Raw genomic sequence first — 25,575 nt, forward strand, 5'->3', positions numbered from 1 at the left:
TTTTTTTTTTTTTAACAAGAATGGCAGTTGGTATCCACAGAGCTTTCCTCCATAGTTCTCATTACAAAATCTGAATGACTGCATGAAAGAGCCAATGGCAACATGTGTAAAACTCCCCACCAGGAAGTATGCATGTTAGTCAAAAGTTCACATGTAACTAGATTGGGCGATGTTGATTTGAGATTATGTTGGAGGTCCTGTCGTAAACGGATTCTGGAAGAGGAGCCCTTAGGCACTGTAGACTGTGTGTGATTCAGGGAAATGGGCAACTGATCCTCAGGAGTAACAAGTGATTCAGTGGAGTCCCGATTATCATTCATGATTCAATTGGAGCTAGTGCTACGAACACTAACGCCAGCCATCGATGGTTAGGGCTTTCACTGTCATGGGTGGCCCATCTAGCCATGATCAACATGAATGTGCTCCCATGCTTTTAATTCCTGTTCCAGGCTCTCCCAGTGATACCAGCCTCATTCCACACAGATGTTAGGAGTGTGCTAATTGCTTTCCTGTGGATGGGTAAAAGGCCACACATAGCATATTGTACCCTTATCTTGCCTAAGAGTGTGGTCGGGGTAGGTGTTCCGGACCTTTATGAGTATTACTGCGCTTCCCAGCTACGGGTTGACCACATCAGAGAAAACAGTAGGTCGTCTTGGATAATCTCCTTTTCGCTCCAGTCACACTCAGGAATGGTTGTGGGTCATACGGCAGCGCCTTCCCTGGAGGATCCACGTGCATCCCGTGCTAGCTGTGCTGTGGCACCACTGGCAAAGGTAGAGTGAAATTATGGGTTTTGCTTCATGGCCCTCCCCACTCAGTGACAGGATAGTGGAACCATGCAGGTTCAAGACCTGCTACGAGTGGAGCCTGCTTGGAGCCGGCCAGTTATCAAGCTTTCTTGTTAAAGTTGCCCGCAGCCCAATGCCCCTTTGGTATTCCTGCAGTTAGAGGGGGCTATGACTGATACATGCTGGGGTGATAACCCGAAGTATCCTCTGACCCGGTTTGAGGAGATTCTTAACACACACGCAAGTTCGAAAGGGCTCATTAAGCGGATATACTTGGTGCTGTTGACTAGGGGGCATGTCAGTACACCCGGGACACCGATAGAGTGGGTGCCAGACCTTCAGTTCTGGGGACGTGGAGGTGTGGAAGGTTCTATACCAAGGCAGTGGGGTAGTCATTCATAGCGATTCAATCTAAAAAGCCCAACAGGAGAGTACTATTCAGATGGCAACGGACACCATCCAGGCTAAGATGTACCCAGCTGTCAGCCCCACTTGCTGGAGGAACTGTGGGCATCATTGTACGTACTGGCATATGGGGTTGGACTGTCCCTTGGTGAGGGCCTACTGGAAGGTGGTGTTGGGGTGAGTTCAGGACTTTGATGGTCTTGTTTGGAGTGGAAAAGACAGGACGATCGCAGGGCGCTACCCCACATGCAGGGGAACTTGCTCCTGGCAGCCAGGGTGTATATAACTCTTTACTGGAAGAGGAGCAGGCTTCCCACACACCAAGAATGGCTCAAGGAGGAGTACTAAATATATTACCGCGATAAACAGCGATTCTGCTGAAGACTGATTTGCATGTGGACATGATGTGGCTGCCATTTACTGCGTATTATCCCTCTCATAAAACTGTCATGCGATAGAAGTGATCTCCCGCGGGGTGCATGGTGCTACAACGTGGGCATTTGGTGTACTCAGATGAGAGCACTGGCAAGTGAATATGGCCCTTAGCCCTCTGAAGTCCCTTTCCTCAAACTCAGTAGCTTTTCCCTGGAAGTGGCATATCGGTTTTGTGTTTTTGGTAAGTCCTCTACCGTCCCGGAGGGGTGGGTTAAACGAGTGCTTTCTTGGAACAATGTGTTGAACTGGTACAAGGAGCAGGATGGCATTTGCACAATTATGGAGCACTTACCTTCTTTGCCTTGAAGTGTATTGTTAATCTAAAGCTCTGATAGACTTGAAAACGCAAATTGACAAACTCGATGATAAAAGGCAATGTGCATTGCTTCTACTATTAGACCTATCGGCTGTCTTCGATCCGGTGGACCACACAATTCTCTGCAAGCACCTTTCCTCTTTGGCTAACTTCTCTCAAGAAGCTGCCGATTGGATTTGCTCCTTCAACAATAGATCAATAAGGGTCTTCTCTCAGTCGGCAGCCGCGGATCCATCGGTAGTTATATGTGGAGTACCTCAGGGCTCCTGCGTGTCTCCAACTATGTACAACATATTCACTAAGCCTCTATTTGACAGGCTGGACCACCTAGGTGTCATCTACACTAACTATGCAGATGATACCCAGATACTCCTACCCCTCTCTGGAGACTATGAAGCAGATCAAGCACTCTTGAACAAAATATACCTAGTAATTCAGGCATTGATGGCGGCCCATGGCCTCTGCCTGAATGACGATAAGACAGAACTCCTAATCCTAGTGGCTCCAGCACATATCAACAAACTCAATATTCTTCATTCATGATTGATGGTATTACCATCAAAGTGACTAAAGAGACTAAAACGCTTGGCTTTTACCTGGACACCAACTTAAACATGAGAAAGCAAGTCAATGCAACGTCTTCCGTAACAGCGTACACATGCAAGTTGATTCACGCCGGAAAATCACACCTCACCAACAACAGTTGCAGAACGCTAGCTAGAGCATTAATACTGTTAAAACTCAACTATTGCAACACCCTCTATGCAGGAGCGAGCAAACAGATTACTAATAAACTTCAAATCCTACAAAACAATGCTCCGAGAGCCGCCTTAAGTATTCCAGAGAGAAAAAAAAACCTCTGAGGCCAGGAAAGAATCAAAATGGTTATTCAACAAGGATAGGATTCAATTCAAATTAATCACCTTTAAATACCCAAACAATGCTGCCCCGCTCTACTTACAAGAAAAGATCACCAGAAGAGTATCATCACGCCCACTAGGGCAGCCCAGTCCTACTGCATCACAGTTCCCAGATTTAACCTGAAAAGTGCTGGTGGGAACAGCTTCCCTGTCCAAGCCGCCCAATACTGGAACGCCCTTCCTCTGCATCTCCGAACAGACCAAATTTTCCTTACCTTCAGGAAAAGCACAAAAACCTGGCTTGTCTCAGATGACATCTAATGTAACCTTGTCATTCCTGTGAGCTCACTCTGCTCCATATTGTACTGTATATTACATGTAATCTCCCTGTACTGTAAATAGTGTGTTCTTATTTGCAACTTATTCTGTACTGTAAAGAATACTGTCTTATTTTGTCTATATATAAAAAACGGCATCATCTTGTTGCGCCAAGATATCCTCGGGTGAGGAGCGCTTTATAAATAAAACAAACAAAAGGCAGCTGGATTACAAGAAGTGGCTCAATATACCAGATGTAATATGCTTGCTTGCCTAGTCTTATTGCAGAGTGATATGTTGTTGAAAAAAAATAGATTCAAAAACATTGAATTTATCGAAGAGAAAAAACAAGGACTTTAACGTGCGGTAAATAAAATCTGCAGAGGGCCACCAGGGGTTGGAGCTAAGAGGACCCATTGACTGAACAGTATGACCAAATAGGACACTATTAGAGTACTAAAGTGACAAGCAGTTTGCAAGTTTAAAGATAGACTGCTTTAATATTACTGAGGATTCCCAGCCTGACGACAGAATATTTTAGGAGCATGTGAATCCATGAAACATTCAATGCTGGGGAAGATCGGTCTTAAATTGCCCTGAGAAACCCACCAGGAACTAACAAAACTGCCCAAAAGCACAAACCAGTAGCCCCTATGGGCAGCCACATTTTAGGACTTGCAGTTTGGTTTCTACCCTTGTAGGTGTGGGTCGAAAAGTCTTAAAATGCAAAGGTCAGAAAACTGAAAAAATAGCCATCACTAGCTGAAGGGAACACTAATTGGCTGATATGATCATCTATACAATACAATACAATACAATACTGAAGAGGATATATGTTATCAATATTCACAACTCACATGTAGGAGCCCCTGCTTACCTTGCCCTGGGGGTGTGAGGCACACTGCCTGTGCTATGGCTGAGAGGACAGATTGCTCTGCCAGGCCAATCCGAAGTTTTCCTGCCAAAGATCTAAAATAAAAAAAGACAGATCAGCTGGAATGGAAACAGACGGAAGAATAAATTACTTTCCTTCTGTACTGCTCTTTCCGATGGATGTTCCTACCACAGATTCCTGATCTTATATATTTCTCCTGCTGTGAAACTATTGACAGCAGGGGGGTATAGTGTGGTATTGGCGTCGAGGTCCCAGAGCGCTCTTCGTCCACACAGCCAGACGGGACGTCAGCGTCGTTATAAGTAGCTCACACCACACAGCATGGGCTCAGTTCAATTACTTTCTCCCCCCAGACCCCTGCCGTGTTCAGCCGCATTGGGAAATTAATCGTCACACAATTAATAATTTGTTAGAAGCATTGAAAGAGAAAAATGGAGAGCACTTTTTAAATGAGGAGCAAGATGGGAAGCGCAATAAGGAAACCGTGGGAGGAGCATCCATCAGAAAGAAGTTAAGAAAGGTCTTCTTCTGATGGATTGGGTCCTCTCATGGATTCAACATCTAAGGCTCCCATAGCAGTACCAATTTTCCAGGAGAAGGCAAGAGCAAACTCCCAAAGGCATTAAATCAAAACATTTTGTAGGACCGCTCTACCAAAGCAGGTGTTCTGCTCAGACAGTGCCCAAACAGTAATGCTTCGTGAGAGTGTGTGGCGAAGACAATGTTATGGCCTAAAAAATGTCTGAGTTGGTATTCCTCTCTGGAGTGCTGACTTGGCAGCTAGTGTGGTGAAGTGTGCTTGAATCCATTAGGGATGTCTTTCCTGCCATTGTGTAGCATTCTGAGACAAAACTATCCATCTGGACCGTTTTGCGACACCTATTCCTAATCTAGGGCTTCTTTAACTGTTGGACATCTGGACCGCCATTATTAAATTTCTTGTTATGTAAAAATGTAAAGCTTTTAGTATCCAGCCTTTGCAATCTCTTTTCCTCTTAAGGAGAATGAGGGGGACGATAGAAGGCTGGCAATTATGTTTTCCGAGCATGGTGAATCTCAGAAATCACCTTCGGAAGAAGGAAGAACGTACCATAAAGCATAGCCCTGCCAAAGTGGTTTTGCATGAGAGAGCTTGTAGATCGCTAAATGGGTACCAACGTTATTTATTGTCACTAGAAATAGTGTTCGATGTGAGTAGCCTGAGCGGGCAGTAATGTAACAGTCCGAAGGGTGTTCACATTAAGGTCAGTACCAAGTTCAGGTACAATGCTGGCACCACAAAGAGTCAGGCAGGTGGGATGTGGGATGTGGGATGTGGGGGCCGGGATTAGTTTTTGTTAGTCCTTTTAGAAATTGGATGAGGAATGGGAATGTGAATTATGAGCCTTGCTCCAGTGTTTGCTTGAAGATGGAACACGCAGCTAAGAATCCCTCCACTGTAGAGACCTGTAACCCTTGCAGGGCAAGCTGTAAAAGGAAAGGCAGTGCCCCACAGGAAGGGGTCAATGTCCTTGGCTCTGCACAAACTGCAAACTTTCTTCTATTAGCAGCAGTATAGGGCCTTCATTGCTTGCCTTCTAACCGAGAGCAACACCTCCATAACACCTTCAGAGAGATCCCAGTCCCTGTAACATTATTCTCAAACGCCAGGCACGAATTTTGACGGTCTTGATATCTGGATGGAGAACCAGGCCCATGCCTCCATGTGAGAGTAGGAAGACTCTTGTGGAAGACTATGTGAAAGACAGCCATGGCCAGAAGATCCCAATACCACATTCTCTTTGCACAATCTGGTGCAATCAGGATCATGGTTGTCTTGAACCTCCTCAACCAACCCAGTACTTGAAGAAGGGTGACTGGGATTGGCAGGAACACAGTGGAAAGTTACAGTCCCCCAAAGCTCCTCTTAGGGAAATTCCCCAGAACAAATCACCTTGCACTTCCTTTTGGAACTGAATGAAAACAGATATACAAGGAGTTCTCCACAGGGCGAAGATCCACAAAAGAACTTCCTGACACCTCCCATTCATGGGAGACTAAGCCCTGCTTGCTCAGGTCTTCTGCCATTGTGTTCTCCATCCCAGCTAGATCAACTGCCGACAAGGAGATCCTGTTCCGTAATGCCCCAAAACCTGAACTGCATTGGCACCCTGAATAAGGGAAGTGTGCCTACACCACCAATCTTGTTGATGTAGTGTATGGCCACTGTATAGTCCATAATTATCAGGACAAAGACAAAAAGGCCATCACGCCAGTCTGATTGCCCTCAGCCCCAACAGCTTTATGTGGAGTTTCGTCTCTGCCGGGGACCACACCCTGCTCACCATTGGCTGGTTCAGGTGTACAACCCAGCATTTGAGGATTCCGTACCACAGTTGCCAAAAAGGTTCTCTGGCCATTAGGTTCTCCCTGCGGATCCACCACAAAAGATCCTGCTCAGGACTTGCAGATAGGCCTGTCATACTGCCAGAGAACTGTGACCACAAGAGCACCTAGAAACCACAGAGGTGGAAACAGTGCACAGTATAACAACCTTTAACATAAGATTCATAACACCGAGATCGGAGGGCTCACTGACGTGACCTTATTCTCAATCGGCCATACAGCACCAGAAAAATTCAAGATGCCATGAGGCCCACCAACTGTAAGCATTCCAAAGCTGGCAGTGTGTAGGCTGTTCTGCAATTGGGAGCAGTCTGCTGGATGTGCGCAGAGCCCTGCTCTTGGAGGTGGTGTGGCGGTAAGCCTTCTCCAAAGGAGTACAGGAACACACCTATGAACTGGAGCGTTTAATAGGGTGCCACTTGGGACTTCTTGAAGTTGAGGGAGAATCACTGTTTGTCTCAGCAGTGGCAGGTGCAGTTGTGATGGTACGGAGTCTGCCCCAGGGATCAACCAATCGCCAGGTAAGGGAAGATGTGAATCCCCACCCTCGCCTTAGAGTGGCCGCCACCACTGACAACTTGATGAAGATCTTCGGGGGGGGGAAGGGGAGCCGAAAAGCAGAACCCAAAACTGGTAGTGAGAACTACCTATCACAAACCTCTGGTAATTTTTGTGCTTTTGATGAATGGGCACATGAAAGTAAGCGTCCAAAGGATGAGGGACACCAACCAATCCTGGAGTTTGAGAACCTGGAGGATCTGCGAGTGATCTTGAACTTGTCCTCCTTGAGAAACTTGATCAGACATCTCCGGTTCAAGATGGGTCACAGTTCCTCATCTTTCTTTGGTACGAAGAAGTAAATGGAATACCATCCCCTGGTTTATTTCCGCTGAGGCACCATTTCTATGGTGCCCTTCTCCAGCAGCGAAAGCAATCTCCTGCTGTACTAGCGGATGAAAAACCTGCAAGGGGTGAGTGGGTTGAAGATGATTTGGAGAGCGTTGGAGGCAGTACTTGCAGAGGGCCCCCACCCAAAAGCCTCTGACACCTTTGGGAACAGCATTCTGCAAGAGACATTTCCATGCACATAGGGTGGGCGGTTGGGGAGTCAAGATAGTCAAAATCAACCTCTGGGGAAGTGTCAAGACCACTGCTATCCTTGAGAGCTCTGTGGCTAGCTCCATCATCCTGTCTTCCTCCAACAAATTGTTCTGGTGCGTTGAAAGACCGGAATAGCTAGAGGCTGACAACTGGTCTCCCTCATCAAAACGGCTCCTAAAGTGATAAAATCCTTTGAGTGGGGTGTATCGCGACGTCTAGGTCAGGCCAGAGGTAGACATCGATGGGCCTTTCAAAGGAAGCATTGGAGCATTTTTGGCAAGTGCTAAAGGAACAGAGGATGTTGAAGGCAATCGAAGACACTGCAAGGTCAATTTCATGCCTGGGATTTTGGGCACATGGGAATACTTTCAATTATGCCGGCAGTTAGGTGTCAGGTGATGAATGTCTGCATTCTTTTCTGAGGAAGGCGAGGAGAAATATTGAGAGTCTCTCTTCGAGTGGGATCTTTCCCTATTTTTGTTGGCTTTCTTTTTTGTTCTCTATGGGGAACTTTCTGCCACCTCAGAACTTCTCCCTTCAGACGACTTTCATTTTGATGGGTTTGTGCTGGGCGAGTTAGATGTGGTGCACCCAAGAGCTAACTTTTATCTCACCTTCAATATCTTTAGTGTCATCGTTTAGCATGAACAGTAATTGGTGTCTCGTGATCGGCACAGAGAAACACGATGTGCACCTGTGATCAACTTTTTAGCGTTGCATTCGCACGTTTCTTGAAGACGGATGGCTTCAGGTTGAAATTTCATTGAGAATTTTGTGTTTTAATTTAAATACTTCAGAAATTCTTTTTAATGAGAGTATGTTTCAGAGAAGCAATCAAAGCATACAGAAAAGAACCTGAGGTCATGTGGCATTGTGCAAGCTAGTTATACCACCACTGCATCCCGCCACGTGTATGAAAAGTGATGAGGAACCTAGACACCAATGCCTCAGGCGCACCCGCTGTCAAAAGTTTCCGAAATCTGCAACAGCAGGTGAAATATATCTAAGTTGAGAAATCTGTGGTAGGACACAATCCATTAGAAAAACAATGACTCCAAGATTGGTGGGAATTGGAATTCGATAGAAAGTGAATCAAACTTGACAACATAAAGACGAGAGAGGTTAAAGGAGCAAACAAAAGAATAGTGATCCTTTACCATATTATCCAGACTATTTCACAATACTAACCGAACAATGTAACGGGCTTCGGAATGTCGACAGGCCACAAAGATTCCCTTGATAACATCAATCTTTTTATTCATGGACTGGAAAGACATTGAGAAAATAAAATTGAGTAAATGGAACAAAACTTTACACCTACTGTTTTAATATACATATATGGTGAAGTGCAAAACTAGCGGTGAAGCAAAATGGGCTGTACATCAGAAAGATCACACATACGTGCTGCAAAGAAACTACAATCGAAGTTGGTGCCATAGGAAATATCAAATGGGGAAAGATCAGAGGGTCGGTCATATGGTGGACAAGAGCGGGGCCATTTGGAAGGTACCCTATGTCATTTATTTAGTTGATTTCAGTTATAAAAAATGAACTGGTTAAACAACTACAAAATTGTGCATTTTTAAGCATATTCTTCTGAGGTTCTTTGGCTAAGTCTCACTGAATAGTTTCACAGAGAGCAATCAAATTACAGAGGATTAGCAATTATCTCAGACAAGACGATAAAAGATTAGCTACAATGCCCAGCAGGTGGAGGATTAGAAATGATTGCTTTAAGGCAAAACATAAAAGCAAAGCCCAGAGAAGACCTTGCAAGGTACTGGGTGAATCCACATGGTGATACGACTAGTTTTCAAAAAGTCCAAAAACTAAAAAAAATGAAATTCTGTAATCGGCTCTTCTGTTCCTCCAGCCAATGAAGTGTTCTTTTTTCATTTTTTTTTCATTTTGAGAATGATTTTCCTTTACACATCTTTTCACTCTGACATCTGATGAAGAGGTCTGTGGGACTTCCTAAGCTAATGTTTTGTTTCATCTCTGCACAGATTTTTCAGCTTGTCCAATAAAATACATAAAAATCTGCAACTTGTGTGATTTTAAACCTGGACTAACAGCATCTAATTTTGCACTTGAATAAACTATGTAAATTCTAATTTCAAGAGGCCATACAATGGAACCAAACTATGCATTTTAGGTAAAAACATCCATCAGGAAAACCATCTGAAAAACAGAATGAAAATAAAATCATCGGACGCATCAGCATCTTAACAGTTGATTCACAGTGTACGTGTTATCCAAGTGTTTTAGCCATTGTAATTTGCCTTTATTCTAAATATGATACTTGAATGATTGCAGTGTGGAGTATGTTTTTGTGTCAGAGTTTAACCATGCGGGCTACCATATAGGGAAGGGAAATGGCTCCGACCACAGAAAACAGAAAACCTAGAAACCAAAGTGGTAAAAAGCAAAACGAGCAGGGAACACATAACATGAGATTGCAGAACCTCAAAAAAAGTAATTCTCGTTTAAACTATGGTATTTATTTAACTTTCTTTATAGTGGAAGTGAGTTTCATAGGAGAATTTGTAGTGGCATAAAGTGTTTACATCGTAGCACTTATCACTCTTTGTACACTTTACGTTAGATAAACCTTAACACTCAATTGAAAAACGTTTTATTTCATCAATCTGTCAGCGCTTTTTGTGGGGAATACAGTGTACGGAGTGTGATTGCATGTAGTATAGGTGAATGTAACAGTGTTTGCCATATGACGGTATGGCATACGATACATACGCTTTAGATTTACTGCATGTACAGAATATTTTTATATGTAAGTAGTGTACATGTATAAAATTTACATATACTCTACATTATATACAGATGGTGTAAATTGATTTGGCGCTTGTGCAGTGGGAGCGTGTCAATCCATACTTGTATATATGCAACAACAATGATGTCCAATGGATATGAAGAAGGAATAGGGAAAGAGACCGGAACTGCAATATTGATCAAATCATTATTTCATTTTATTTTAATTTGTTAAAAAATTACAAAAATAATGTCTTTAAAGTTTTGTTTATTCATACATCCATGATCCATACCATAAAGGCTTCTATTATACTATACACTATCAAAATAGAACAAATATAGAAAAACCTATGATGTAACTTTCGTGATTTTCAATTTCTACTAATCATAGTCCACATAGTAAAATTCGACTATAGGCGTCCAAAACGTTTACATTGTTTTTACATCAGACTTCCAATTCATAATAGTTTCGACCTTAACAAACTCTAGTTAATTTCCACCAGATATTTTGTATAGGTCTTCAGAATATGTGAACATAATACCAAAATCTAAAAGTAAACATAACAAAAACATTCTGTTAAAATGACCAAAAAAAAAGTTAAAACACTTTCTTTTTAATGTTTTCTTTGCAGTTCCTCTCCCTTCATCCCATTCTTCCTCATGTTCACCAGTTTCTAAAGTTAATAAGGGGCAGACTAGAATCTAGTTGCTCATACCTAACATCAATAGAACGTTTTCTTATTTTGTCTGAGACATAGATAATATTTCTTCTAATATATTCTTGGCCCAAAATCAAATTAACAGTTGCACAGCAATCAGTTGGATACATATGCAATCTACCAACAAGTCAGCTAGCACCTCCTGGACTGTATTTGAAATTTCAATCAATCTTGTTTATAAAGAGTTGGAGAAAACTAAATGAACTCATTATACAAATTGTATACAAATGAGCACCCTCAGATGACCTGACGATCCAACGGCAACAAACAAATGCAAATTAGCCAGATAGTGAAATTTAATGTGAGTGAAGACACAAAAAGGCGAATTCTGTCTTAAAAGAGTTATACAAATGCTTATTGCAAAAATACTGGTTAATTATGTTCAAATATCCTGAAGAAGACGTATACAAAATATCTGGTGGAAATTAACTAGAGTTTGTTAAGGTCGAAACTATTATGATTTGGAAGTGCGATGTAAAAACAATGTAAACGTTTCGGACGCCTATAGTCGAATTTTACTATGTGGACTATGATTAGTAGAAATTGAAAATCACAAAAGTTACATCATAGGTTTTTCTATATTTGTTCTATTTCGATGAACTGTATACAGGACAACAGAAGCCTTATGGTATGGATCATGGATGTATAAATTAATTGTATGAATGAACAAAACTTTAAAGAAATATTTTTGTAATTTTTTAACAAATTAAAATAAAATGAAATAATGATTTGATCAATATTGCAGTTCCGGTCTCTTTCCCTGTTCCTTCTTCATAGCCACTGGACATCACTGTTGTTGCATATATAAGAGTTCTACCCCAAGATGTCCATGAAGTAGGGGATCCCACTTTCTGGTTTGTAGAATCCATACTTTTATGCCACAGGCATCTCCTGAAAACTGACCAAGTCAGTGTTGACTTTGATGCGAGTTCTCAGGAGACGTAAATTGCCAATGTACAAACTGTGAAGCTCATTTGCCTCTATGTAGAGTTTGTATTGTCTATACATTTAATAAAGAAACTGTTGGTAGAGATATTCCTGCAGAAGCTGTTCCCAGAGGAAATTTGTGCTTGGACACAGACATTTTACACAGCAGTAGTAAATTGATTCGGACCATGTGTAATACATGTACATTTTACATAAACGCTGTTACCAGAGAATGTACAGTTAGTATGAAAAATACACGCTCATTACATCTTCTGAAAACTGACATCTAAGTGAGCCCCGACTATGCAGCGGGTTGAGATCTAAAATATTTAATGTCCAAACTATGAAACTTCGCCTCCTTACAGTTTGTATGAAAGATGCACATTCAGCGAATGCATAACCTACAGAAAAATTAACAAAAACTAACATCTCCATTTTGGCCAGCTATATTTTCAGCATTTTGGTCACCGCGCCAATTAAACTGTCTCTAGGTGCAGGTCAAAAAGCTTGAAAATCCAAGTGCCCACTTGAGATATTTGGGCAGAAAATATATTGTTCGCCCCACGAGAAAACAAGCTTTTCAAAACAACTTGACTCCATTCATGAAACTCAAATTTTCCATGCAGGAGCGCCTACCTCGAAAATTTACTGTGGAACATTTTCTGAGTTTTCATGGTAGGGTTCAAGGGTTAAGAAAAGTAATTTTCTGGAACTCCATAGACAATTTGCCATAACCTTAACTATGCCCTGCGCTCAATGACATAATATCAACGTAGATAAGTGCATAAAGCCAGTTGCGATAAAGAAAAGCAACCAAGCGGGCGACTGCACAGGACTGAAGAGATGTGCTTAAGCATAAGGACAAAGTACAAGGTCAGAAAACACTGATGTTTCACAACCAAATGTAGTTTACCCATATCTCAAATCATTTACTGCTGTTAAAGATATTTCTTTTTGCAACTTTACTTCAATTGGCACCAAGGCAACCCCCAGTTATTTTGCTATGTCTTGAACCCTGACCTGACTTTGGAGGTATGTAAATCTTTACTGCTTCACATAGCTTGTGCACTCTTATTTTGGGGGCACTGGGATCAGCCCTTATGGTTAACAGCACAGGGGGAGAGGTGTCCTCTTTCAAGAGTAGTTTTCCTTTTAATGCACCTTACAAAGGTACTTAATTTCCCTTTTTATTTTGTGTTCTTTAACATTTATGTTATCTATTAGTTGTGCCTAGGACAGACCGGTGGCAGTGAACAGTTTTATTAATTTTTCTGATGCACAGGACTATCTTTTTCGCATAATGCCATTTCAAGTACCATATACTCCAAATTGCCATGTCATGCAGATTATGCCCTGTCCTTTAGCCTAGCCATTTATTTATTTGGCCTTCTTGAGCTTAGGTCCAGAAAAGCCATTAGTAATGCACTTTTGTGGGGTCAAGCTTGGATTCCCAAGCAAAGTGCTGTGCATATATGAACTGGCAAAAATGGGGGGGGGGGGGGGGGGTAAGGACGGTCTGAACCCAATCAACACCCATGCCAAAGTATGTCTGTTGCTGCAAGATAAGGGGTTTGAGGCAATACACGATTTTCGAGCACTTCGAACAGTGCTGGTCCTGGCCACTGGTGGGCTAGGGTACTTCCACCGCCCCCCTCCCACCCCACCCAAAATAGGAACAGCAGCCCCGACAATGTTTCTCACATTATCCTCCAGAGCAGAAACACACTCAGAAGAAAGGCTCAAGCTGAAGACCCAGAGGACTGGTCCTATGGGCAAGCAGCATTGTCAAAGTCAACTCTCGGTGAAGGCTTGTGTCTATCCTAGAAGACCCTTGCGAGTCCTTCCAACCATGGACTGATGGGACCAACCATTCCAGACCTTTGCGTGAGACGCCCACCACCAGAAGGCTTTAGGAAATGTCAAGTGATCATCCTGCGAGCTGTCCACCCTCACCAAAGACCTATTCGCTGCATGAGTCGCCACCCAGGGTTGGAGCTCGGGCCTCTGCAGTTCTGACTTGTGAGCCAAGACCTGTTCTCCTGCTGTTGCTGCTATCCTGCACGAAGAGGGGTAATCATAGAGCTGGCTCTTTCGCATCACCACAAATCCCATGTGCTGCTCCCAGACTACGTTTTTCTTCACTGCTGTTCTGCCATGTCCTCGAGGTCTCCTCCCATTATAGGACCTGTGGTGGATGCTGTCCTGAAGCACCTGAGCTAACTGGGAGTCTGTCAGGACCGTCCCACCTGAGCCCGGAACCGCTGCCTAGCCAGACCCCAATGTAGACCGTCTTCAGGCATGGCACCTGCAACCCATAGATCTCCAAGTGTCCCAAGTCACAAATATAAGTAAGGTAGGTGAATGTACTTGCCTGTTTTTGTCCCGAACTATAGAGATTGGATGGGTGCAAAGTGTACTACCTAAAACTCTCTGACTGCAATCAGGGAAGTTCTAGGACACCCCCCTCCCCCGAAACTGCCAAGAATCGCCCCTAGTGTGGGGGAATTGAGAGTTTGCTGCAAAGGTGGTTTAAAACTACATGTATGGCTGGCTTTACCACCACCTGTGCAGTTTAACTCTTCAGACTTCCTATCCCTCGTTTAGGTACTTACCTGGAATTTTGACTGTTGAGGCACTAGCTCTACTTACCCCATAGTGAAGGATTGTTCAAGTTGGGCATCTGCCTTATAATTTATTAAACTGGGAACAAGGTTGTCGGTTTATGGCATTGTTTTTTTCACTTTACTTGCTACAGTTTATGGTTTTACTTTATTGAATTACTTTGTTGTGAAAATGTATGGTAAGGCGGAGGTGGTCTCATTTTGAAACAATGTGTTTGGGGATATTCTGATGCTTGTATCTGCTTAGATTCACATGCTGTGCATAGGCCGACATCTAGTGGAAGCTGCGGAGTATTACAGTTTGTTTTTCGAAACTCGAAAATGGGCGTCGACACAGGGCGTGCCAGTAATACTAACCCTAGTGTGACGTCCACTGTACCCAAGATCCCTCACGCGTCTAGGATCCTCAGATTGTATTTTTTCTGACATGAGGAGTAGCGTGAGTACAGATAATCAAAGCAGATATACAGAAAGGTAAGACTACAAGCAATCATGCGCCTTCTCTCGGAGGGGAGGAAGGGTGGGTCGCATGTGAATCTAAGCAGATACAAGCATCAGAAATACGATTATGGTGAGTAATGTATCCCTTCTGAGGCTTGTGGAATCTGCTTAGATCACATGCTGTGCATAGATTAGCGAGCAGTACCAGAAGAAGGAGGTGGGATGTGAGAAGGGTCATGAGCAAATAAGTGTCTTAGAACCGCTTGTCCCACTTGTGTATCTGCCTTGGAATGGGTGTCAATGCAGTAATGCTGAGTAAAAGTGTGAATAGAGCTCCAAGTAGCTGCTTTGCAAATGGTGTCAAGGGGTACATTTGCAATGAAAGCCAGAGTGGCCCCAATGCCTCTAGTAGAGTGGGCCCTTGGCGTAAAAGGCAGAGTCTTTTCAGAGAGTGAGTAACACAGCTGGATACAGTTAATAATCCACTTCGAGATGGCACCTTTAGAGACGCGATTCCCCTCTCTGCCTGTAGCTACGGAGACAAACAGTTGATCGGTTTTCCTTAGCGGTCTTGTTTTATTTACATAGTAGAGGACCGCCCTACGCACATCTAGGGTGTGTAGTTTCACCTCAGCCGAGCTTTGCGGGTTCTGGAAGAAAGCCGGAAGCTCGATGGACTGGTTTACATGGAATTTTGATATAAATTTAGGTGAGAACCTAGGGTGTGTGCGTAAAACCAGTTTGTCTTTATGACAGTAAAGAAGGGATCCTGCACTGACAGAGCCTGAATTTCACTGACCCTTCTTATAGAAGTAATAGCTACTAAGAAGGCCGTTTTATAAGTCAGGTGTTTGAGACTGCTTTTATGCATGGGTTCGAAACGGGGGCCCATGAGCTTGGCTAGCACCACATTAAGGTCCCACCCTGGTGGTGGGTTTGAAATAGGAGGGTGAAGTCTCTTTACTCCTTCCATGAAGGCTTTAACTACTGGTACTTTCCACCACGAAACCTTGCTATGGGAAGTGGTGTAAGCCGAGAGGGCTGCCAGGTGTACTTTCAGTGAGTTAAAAACCAATCCTGCATCTAGCAGGTGGAGCATGTATGTAACAAAAGTGGAAGGAGTGCAATCAACTGGGTTGATTGGTCTACTCTGGCACCAGATAACGAACCTCTTCCACTTGTCAAAGTAACATTGCCTTGTGTTTGGTTTCCTAGATTCCTTTAGGATGTCCATACACCTCTGTGGCAAATTGAGGTGTCCAAACTCTATGACCTCAGGAGCCATGCTGCCAGGTTCATTGAGTTGGGTTGCTGGTGCACTGTTTGACCTTGGTGCTGGGACAGTAGGTTGTACCAGGCTGGAAGTTTGATGGGCTCGCACACCGCCATCCTACGTAGGTGTGGGAACCACGGTTGTCTTGCCCACATGGGAGCAACTAGGACGAGCGTCATCGATTCCTTGTTCATCTTGTTCACCACTTTCCTGATGAGGAGTTGGTGGAAAAGCGTACGCAAACATCCCTGACCAGTTCATCCACAGGGCGTTCCCCTGGGAGTCTGGTTGGGGGAACCTGGATGCAAATCCTGGGCATTGTCTGTTTTCGCTTGTGGCGAATAAGTCTATAGTGGGGAAACCCCACTGAGAGAAGAGATCTTCTACGACCTCTCTGTGAAGAACCCATTCGTGTTCCTCTGGGAGGGAGTCTCTGCTCAGAGCATCCGCTAGGGAATTGAGCTCCCCTGGAACATGTTGTGATGACAGGAAGATGTTGCGTCTGAGTGCCCATATCCAGATTTTCTGGGCAAGCTTGGACAGATTTGGCGAGCGAGTCCCTCCTTGCTTGTTCAGGTAGAACATGGCTGTAGTGCTGTCCGTCCGGATTTGCACTGAGAGGTTTAGTAGATGGGGCTTGAACGCCTGAAGCGCTCTGAATACTGCCAGAAGCTCTAGCAGGTTGATGTGGTTCTTGGCCACTGAGTGAGACCAGAGACCCTGAGCTGTGTGGTGGAGATGGTGAGCTCCCCACCCCGTCAGACATGCATCTGTAGTGACTACTGCCTGTACTTCGGGATCGTAAAAGGGTTTCCCCTGTGCGAGATTCTCTCTTGTCCACCAGTGAAGGCTTTGTACCAGTGTTGGCGAAATGACCACTAGATCGTCCCACTGACCACTTGCCTGAGACCACTGTTTCGCCAACCATTCCTGCATGGGACGCACGCGCAGGCGTGCGTGGGGGACCAGGTAAATGCATGACGCCATCATGCCCAGTAAACGCATTGCTTTGCGTACCGTTATTTGTTGACCGGACTGATAATGCAGAATTTGCAGTAGTATATTCCGAATTCTTTCTTCTGAAGGAAAGGTCAACCCCTCCTGGGTATCCAGGATTGCTCCTAGGAATTGTTTTGAGGTGCTTGGCACCAGGCTTGACTTCTTCTCGTTGATTGAGAAGAATAACTCGTGTAGGAGGTCGATAGTTCTTTGAATGTTTGTCCTGCAAATTCCTGGGGTTTCCCCCGTTATGAGCCAGTCGTCCAGATAAGGGTACACTGGGATTGCCTCCCTGCGTAGGTGTGCAGCCGCCACCGCCAGTACCTTGGTGAATACCCTTGGTGCTGAAGCTATCCCGAAGGGCAGTACCTTGAATTGGTAGTGGCGACTGGCCACCTTGAAGCGCAAGTACTTTCTGTGCGCTGGGAACATGGAAATATGAAAATAAGCATCTTTCATATCCCAGGTTGCCATGTAATCCCCCTTTTTTAGGAGGGGGATTACCTCTTGTAGCGTGGTCATACGAAATTTTTGGGGCTTGACATACTTGTTGGCAGGCCGTAAGTCCAATACTGGGCACATTGTCAAGTCTTTCTTTGGCACAAGGAAGTAAGTTGAATAAATACCCTTGTTTACCTGGTGTCCCGGGACGAGTTCCATCGCGTCCTTTTGTAGAAGAATGGCGATCTCCTCGAGGAGAATCTTCTGATGTTCTAAGGAGTGTACTCTTTGTCATGGAGGATGGTTCCGGGGACGCTGCAGTAGCTCTATACAATATCCTGTGGATACTGTTGACAGCACCCATCTGTCTGATGTGATCCCTTCCCAAGCCTGGGTGAAGTTTGAAATGCGTCCCCCTACTGGGGTTGCGTGAGAAGGGACCCTGAACTGAGCGTCACTGCTTTGGTGGAGGCGTGCCGCCTCGCTTGCTGGGGCTGCCTCTGCCTTTACCACGACCTCTCCTATTACCTCTGCCGTAACCCAGGGTAGACTGTTGGTTGTTGTTCCACTGTGTACCCTGCCCCTGGGAATAGTTAGATCCTCTCTGGGAATTTTGGCCGCGTGGGCGACGAAAATTACTATTCGCTCTCTGGTGAGGGGGTTTATTGGTTAACTGGCCAAGGGACTTGAGTGTCTCGTATTCGTCCTTGGCATTTTTCAGTGCGTCTTCGACCGCCTTACCAAACAACAGATCGGCTTCCACCGGTTTGTCCAACAATGATGCCTGTGTTTCTGCCTTAAAACCAGACTGCCGTAACCACGCATGTCTCTTGATAACAGTACCTTCTGCTATCAATCTGCCTGCGTTGTCCGCGGCGTCGAAGGTTGCTTTCAAAATGCAACCAGACACGGCTCTACCCTCTGCGGAAATCCGAGCTAATTGGCCCTTTAACGGTTCAGGAGCAGAGGCTATGAGAGCCGCGACTTCTTCCCACTGATGGCAGTTGTAGCTGGCCAACAGGGTGGTGGAGTTAGCAATCCTTGCTTGATAGGCGGACGTTGAGGCTACCTTCCTGCCGAAACCGTAGTTTTTTGCTCTCCTTGTCGGGAGGAGCTTCTGACGAAGACAAGGGTGTCCCAGCCCTCTTACGAGTGTTGGTGACAACTAGGGAGTCTGGCTTCAGATGTCCTCTTATATAGAGAGGGTCAGACTGTGCCGCCCTGAAAAGTTTTTCAACCCTGGGATTGACTGCTCTGGTGAGGTTTGGTTTCACCAGGGACGGATCTATTCTCCGCTGAATGGATTTAAGGATAGGGATGGTCTGGGCAACAGGCCTCCTCTCTCCCACTAACTCTTCTACGAAGTCCCTTTCCTCCTGTACACCGTGGGTGTCAATGTGGAAATGTTCTGCTGCGCGAGCGAGAACCTCATTTAGGAGAGGTTGGTTATCGACCGGGGAGTCGGTAACCGGGGCTTCGTTCTCTACCGGGGAATCTACTCTGTATGTTTCCGGGTCATCCTCTTCTTCTTCCTGGTCCTCATCATCCCCATAGTAGCCCGTCCCGGTTTGCTCTTCTATCATACCAAATTCTTGGTCTCCACAAAAGGAAGCCTCTCCTTGATACCGTGAGTATGGTGTTGCGTAAGGTTGTACCTCGAAGGGTTCAGACCTCATCGGGGTTTCAAACCGGGCCTTCTTAATCGGGGGGATAGGATCGGTAGAGCCTGAGGGTGTGGCCCCTTGTGGAGGAAATGTTCTGGATTTTTATCATAAAAATCAGCCAAAGAAGACATTCTTGACATGACCCTATCTATGTCTTCACTGGACCATTTTTTGGAACTGGGAATGACTCTCTCAGCAAGTCTATGGGATTTATCTTGAGTTGCTTTGCTGGTTGTGGACCTATCAGCAGACCTGGGCTTGTCTGTCTGTTTAGGGGGGGGTGGAGTGTTTCACAGATGTGGAAGAATGTACAGGTAGTTTCTTCTGCTGTTTTCCCCCCTCCCCGTGCGTAGAAAAATGTTTTCCCTGTCCCTTAGTTGCGCCGGAGGTTTTCGACGCCTGGCGTCGAGGATCGGGAGAGGTGTCCCTGTCCTTCGAGCGTGGGGCCTCGCTGGCTTTAATTGCGGGCTCCGACTCCTGGAGCGCGGCCTGGGGGTGGAAGTCGTCTTCCGACGATCGAACTTCTGTTAGCCTAGGGAGCGAGGCACTCTTCGCAAGAGTGGATGATTGCCTGGAGTCGTGCGGCGATCTTGATCGAGAGCGCCCAGAGGACACCGAATCGGACCGTTCTGTCTGTGCCTCTTTCCGAGAACTCGACGTCGTCGAGTCTCGGTTGGACTTAGTGTGTTTAGTGTGTGTAGTATGTGAAGCGCTTGTGTCGCCGGGGGTCTTCCCCATAGCCGCCCTGCCGGACGACCTTCCGAGGTCGGGGACCTGCGCTCGGCTGTCTTTCGACGCCGTAATGCCCTCGCCGTCCGAAAGTACGGCGTCGCTGCCATCGCTGAAGGTGCCCTCCGCTGCCATGGCCGCCTGCCTGGCGTGGTGGGCCCAACGCTTCGTCGAACGGTCCTTAAGTGTCTTAGGTTTAAACCTACTACACGCTCTGCAGTTCACTTCGGGGTGGTCCCTCAGCAAGCAGAGATTGCACGTGGCGTGCCTGTCGACCCAAGGGTATTTGCGATTGCACTTGGGGCAGAATTGAAAAGGGGTACCCTCCATACGCACCTTGAGGCAGCGGGCTGTTAAGTGTAGGAAATATATAAGGTGTACCTATATAGAGTGTAGAGTATGTACCACCCCCCCACTCTCCCTACTTGCAGGGCCGAGGCCAGCGGCCTTCCGAGGCCCAAATCCGTCGTGCAGCAGCCGACGGTCGATTTCTTCTCCAGCCGGCGTCGAGTGTCGAAGTTCGACGTTGGGGTGGGGAAGGATGTCAATAGATTATTATTTTAAATTTTAGCAAAAGTATGGCTAAGGCCAGGGGACTCCGCAAAATGCTTCTGACCAGTATGGCGGAAAAAAACAATCTGAGGATCCTAGACGCGCAAGGGATCTTGGGTACAGTGGACGTCACACTAGGGATAGTATTACTGGCACGCCCTGTGTCGACGCCCATTTTCGAGTTTCGAAAAACAAACTAATACTCCGCAGCTTCCACTAGATGTCGGCCTATGCACAGCATGTGATCTAAGCAGATTCCACAAGCCTCAGAAATATATATATATATATATATATATACATACATATATATATACACACACACACACACACACACACACACACACACACACACACACACAGTTAAAGGGACGTTATGGTTCAAAGTAAAACCGAAAAACCGTTGATACTAACACCCAGGACATCAAAGATGACATCACAAATGTCACTGATGACATCACATGTGCATTTACTTTTCATGAAAAGTCTGTACAAGGGATTATTATTATAATGTTGACAAAAAAGTGTCAAGGAATAAATATCATGAGCTATGTAGTGCATTAAGCAATGCATTGATATAAATAGCATTCTATTATGAATTTCTTTACAATATAGTAAGCTACACATGTATAAACATAAGCATTGTGTGCGGCATACATGATGGAGGTGCAATATTCATAATCTTCCCATGTTGAATAGTGAAATGATAAATGCTTTCTTAGAGTTTTGCGTACTGTGCAACATTTAATAAGTAGCCAATAAAACGCACTTACTACATAATTTCATTATTACATACAAAACACAAAGACAGAACACCACATACGAATATGAGTATATAAAGGGAAAGTGAAGTACGCAAAAAAAGCAGCAGTAGAACCAGAAAGTGTTCATAACCTAACTGATTATCTTTGTGCACAGAAGAACAAGTTACTTACCAACTGTAACGTTCTTTCGACTGGATGTTCCTCCCACGTATTCCTCATCTTATGATAATACGTTATTTCCAGGTTCGGTGCTTCGGAAACATTTTTCTCGGGAGAGGGCGCTGTGCTCGAGGTTGCGGCGTCGACTGTCCCTCGACGGGCTCCATACTCTGTCAACGTCACTGATGGTATAAATAGCTCGAGCCACGCCCATTGCTTCAGTTCTGTTTTTTCAAAGAAATATAGAAGGAACACACAGGCGTGCCTCATGACTGATGCACTCTTCGTGAGAGGAAAGTGTAAGAAAACGTAAACTGTACTGCGGGGTAGGATGGGAGGGTCAATGAGGAATACGTGGGAGGAACATCCAGTCAAAAGAACGTTACAGTTGGTAAGTAACTTGTTCTTCGAATGGATTGTGTCCTCCCACGTATTCCTCATCTTATGATAGACTCCCATAGCAGTGGCAATTTTGGAGGTAGGAGTACTAAATACTGTTTTCATGGACGGAGTGAAGTACCGCCTTGGCAAATAACCCCTCATTGGAGGAGGCAGTATCTAAGCAGTAATGCTTGATGAAAGTATGCATTCATTTCCAAGTTGCAGCTGAACAAATGTCTGCTGCAGGAACTCCCCTCTTTAGAGCCGTAGAAGTAGCCATTCCCCTTGTAGAACGGGCTCTAAGCCCATCTGGTGGTTCTTTTCCCGCCAATTTGTAGCATTCAATTATAGCCAGAATGATCCAGCGGGATATGGTCTGTTTTGTTACTGATAAACCCATATTATGACCAGTATAACCCACAAAAAGCTGGTCATCTTGGCGTAATTTTGACACTCTTGAAATGTAAAAACTAAGAGCCCTCTTAGGATCTAGTCTATGCAGTCTCTCCTCTTCTTTCCCCAAATGAGGAGGAAGATAGAAGGTTGGTAATATTTTTGTGACAAATGGAAGTCAGAAACTACTTTTGATAAAAAGGAAGGTTTAACTTTAACTACCTTGTCCTTATAAAAAGTAGTATATGGAGGTTTACATGAGAGAGCCTGTAGTTCACTAACCCTGCGGGCTGATAAGGCCACCAGAACAGTCTTTAATGTTAGAAGCCTCAATGGACAGGAGTGCAGAGGCTCAAAAGGTATACGAGTTAGAAACTGAAGTACTAGATTTAAATCCCAAGTTGGGACATGAAAAGGGAATGGAGAATATACGTTAGTAAGCCCTTTTAGGAATTGAATCCTTAAGGGAATTTTGAAGAATGAAATCTCTTCCGAGGTGCGCTTGAAAATGGACAGCGCAGCAAGATATCCTTTCATTGTTCCTATCTGGAGCCCCAGATTGGCTAGATGTAATAGAAAAGAAAGCACTATTGGGGTGCCACATCGAAAGGGATCCACATTCTTATCTTTGCACCAGTTACTGAACTTGTTCCAGCGACATCGGTACAAGACTTTGTTGCTGGCTTTCTGGCCGAAAGCAAGATCTTCATTACGTCATCCGGAAGATCCCAATCCTTGTATCTCAACCTCTCAGAAACCATGCGTGAAGGTTGAGTGTCTTGACCTCTGGATGGAGAACCCGACCTTCCTCTTGCGAAAGAACATCCTCTCTTTGCGGAAGACATATTGGAGGGCAGATGGACATGTCTAGAAGGTCCGGGTACCACGTCCTCCTGGCCCAATCCGGGGCAATTAGGATCATGGTTTTCCTGAACTTTCTCAACCTCCTGATTACTTGAGGAATCACGGGGACTGCAGGAAAGGGTGAAGATCTCCAGAAGGACTTCCTGAGCTAGCTCCCACTCGTGGGAGACACTGCTCTGCCTGCTCAGAGCATCTGCCGTCGTGTTCTGCTCTCCGGCTAGGTGAACTGCCGATAGGGAGATTCCTTCTCGTATTGCTCAGAACCAGAGCTGCATTGCCTCTTTGCATTGTGGTCGTGACCCTACACCTGCCCTTTTGTTGAGGTAGTACATGGCCACTGTATTGTCCGTCATTATCAGGACATTGCCTCCCTGTACAGAGGGCTGAAAGGCCTTCAGCGCTAGTCTGATTGACTTCAGCTCCAATACGTTGATGTGTAGTTTGGACTCTGATGGAGACCAACGACCGCTGATTGTCAGATCGTTGGTGTGTGCTCCCCACCCCGTGAGTGAGGCGTCCGTTACTACTGTTATCTCCGGCCATGGTTGCCAAAAAGATTCTCCCTTGAGAATGTTGTCGTTGCAAGCTCACCACAGTAGATCCTGAGCAACTGCGCTTGGGACTTGCAGAAGATCCGACATATTCCCTGAGAACTGGGACCACTGAATTCTGAGTGCCCATTGAAGGGATCTCATTCTCAATCTGGCCTTTGGCACTAGGAAAATGAAGGATGGCATGAGGCCGAGCAACCTCAGAAAATCGAAGGCCGGTAGATGCTGGGCATTCTGGAACTTTTGCAGAATGTGGAGAGCTCTCACCTCGGGAGGCGAGGCTTTTCCAGAGGAAGTATCCAAGACTGCTCCGATAAACTGGAGCTTTTGGGATGGTATCATGTGGGACTTCCTTCACAAATTGGTCTTCTCCCTCAATTTCAAGAAGTGGCAGGTGATCGAACAATGTTCCTGAGCTTGTTCAGGAGAACATGCTCTGATCAACCAATCGTCCAGGTAGGGGTAGACGTGAATCCCCCCCCCCCCTCTCCTGAGACTCGCTGCCACCACTGCCATTAATTTGGTGAAAACCCTCGGGCGGAGGTCAACCCGAATGGCAGAAGTCGAAACTGATAATGAGAGCTGCCAATCGCGAACCTCTGGTACTTTCTGTGCCTGGGATGGATTGGCACATGAAAATAAGCATCCTGAAGGTCCAATGATACCAACCAGTCTTGGAGTTGGAGAGCTTGAAGGATCTGAGAAAGGGTCACCATCTTGAACTTGTCCTTCCTGAGGAACTTGTTCAAGTTTCTTAAGTCCAAGATGGGTCTCAATCCTCCGTCCTTTTTTGTGGATGAGAAAATATGGGGAGTACCAACCCCTGTTCCTCTCCGCTACAGGTACCTGTTCTATAGCACCTTTCTCTAGCAGGGTTAAAATTTCCTGCAACAGGAGCGAGTCTAGAATTTTGACAGAGTTGGCTCCCGGCAGATGATTCTGAGGCCTTTTTTGAAAGGGGAGAATAACCTTGAGCTACTGTTTCCAGTGCCCAAGCATCTGAGGTAATGTCCTGCCATTCCTTCAGATGCTGAGAGATCCTGTCTCCCACTGGGGTTTTGTGTAATAAGGTCTCAGATTGATTTGAAGGCGGCTGAGGGCAAAGATGCCACTCCTGAGGCTAATTTTGCACCTCTTCCTCGTGCACCATGAGGGAAATTTCTTTTGCCTCTTGAAAAGCCTGTCCTCTTCCTCTACCAAAAGAGGAGTAGTACCGAAAAGAACGACCCCTCCAGGAAGATGAGCCCGAATAGGGTTTCTGAGGCTGGCGCATGGAGCCACTAAGAGATTTAGCTGCCGCTTTTGAGGTCTGAAGTTTTTCTAGGCTTTCATCAGCCTTACTACCAAACAGCCTCGAGCCATCAAAGGGCATGTTGAGAAGTCTGGCCTGCACATCTGGTGCAAACCCCGACTTCCTCAACCAAGCAAATCTGCGTAGAACCGTGGTTGCAGCCATGGATCTGCTGATACTATCAGGAGTATCCAGTCCAGACTGGAGACATTCCCCCATTGCCTCCTTTCCGTCTTTGACAATATTCAGGAAGCCTTCCCTTTCCACGCCTTCTGGAATATGATCAGCCGCCGCCGAAATACAGTCCCACAGGGTATGGGTGAACCTAGCCAGGGTACAGGTGACATTGGTTGATTTAAGGGCCATGCTGCCTGAACTGAAAACTTTACGGGCCCAAGCATCAACTTTTTTATCCTCTCTATCCGAAGGGATAGTGGAATACGCGGTTTGTTTAGATGTAGATGCTGCCTGAATAACTAGACTTTCTGGAGTCGGATGCCTGTAAGTATTCAGGATCAGAACCAGCTGGCTTAT

At 45.3% G+C, this 25,575-nt stretch overlaps 1 protein-coding gene across 1 annotated transcript in view; it reads right to left on the reverse strand.

The window, feature by feature from the left end:
* The window catches only part of LIG1 (DNA ligase 1), an 876,776-nt gene that overhangs the window by 502,276 nt on the left and 348,925 nt on the right, over positions 1–25,575 (reverse strand). Inside the window, exons 13-14 of the mRNA XM_069637540.1 lie at positions 8,695–8,771; positions 4,003–4,094 (exon numbers count right to left, since the gene is read on the reverse strand). Coding sequence (XP_069493641.1) covers positions 4,003–4,094; positions 8,695–8,771 — 169 coding nt within the window. The remainder of the gene's footprint in view (positions 1–4,002; positions 4,095–8,694; positions 8,772–25,575) is intronic.

The sequence above is a fragment of the Ambystoma mexicanum genome, chromosome 1q, assembly GCF_040938575.1.
Source record: "Ambystoma mexicanum isolate Mex_15411 chromosome 1q, UKY_AmexF1_1, whole genome shotgun sequence".
Lineage (NCBI taxonomy): Eukaryota > Metazoa > Chordata > Amphibia > Caudata > Ambystomatidae > Ambystoma > Ambystoma mexicanum.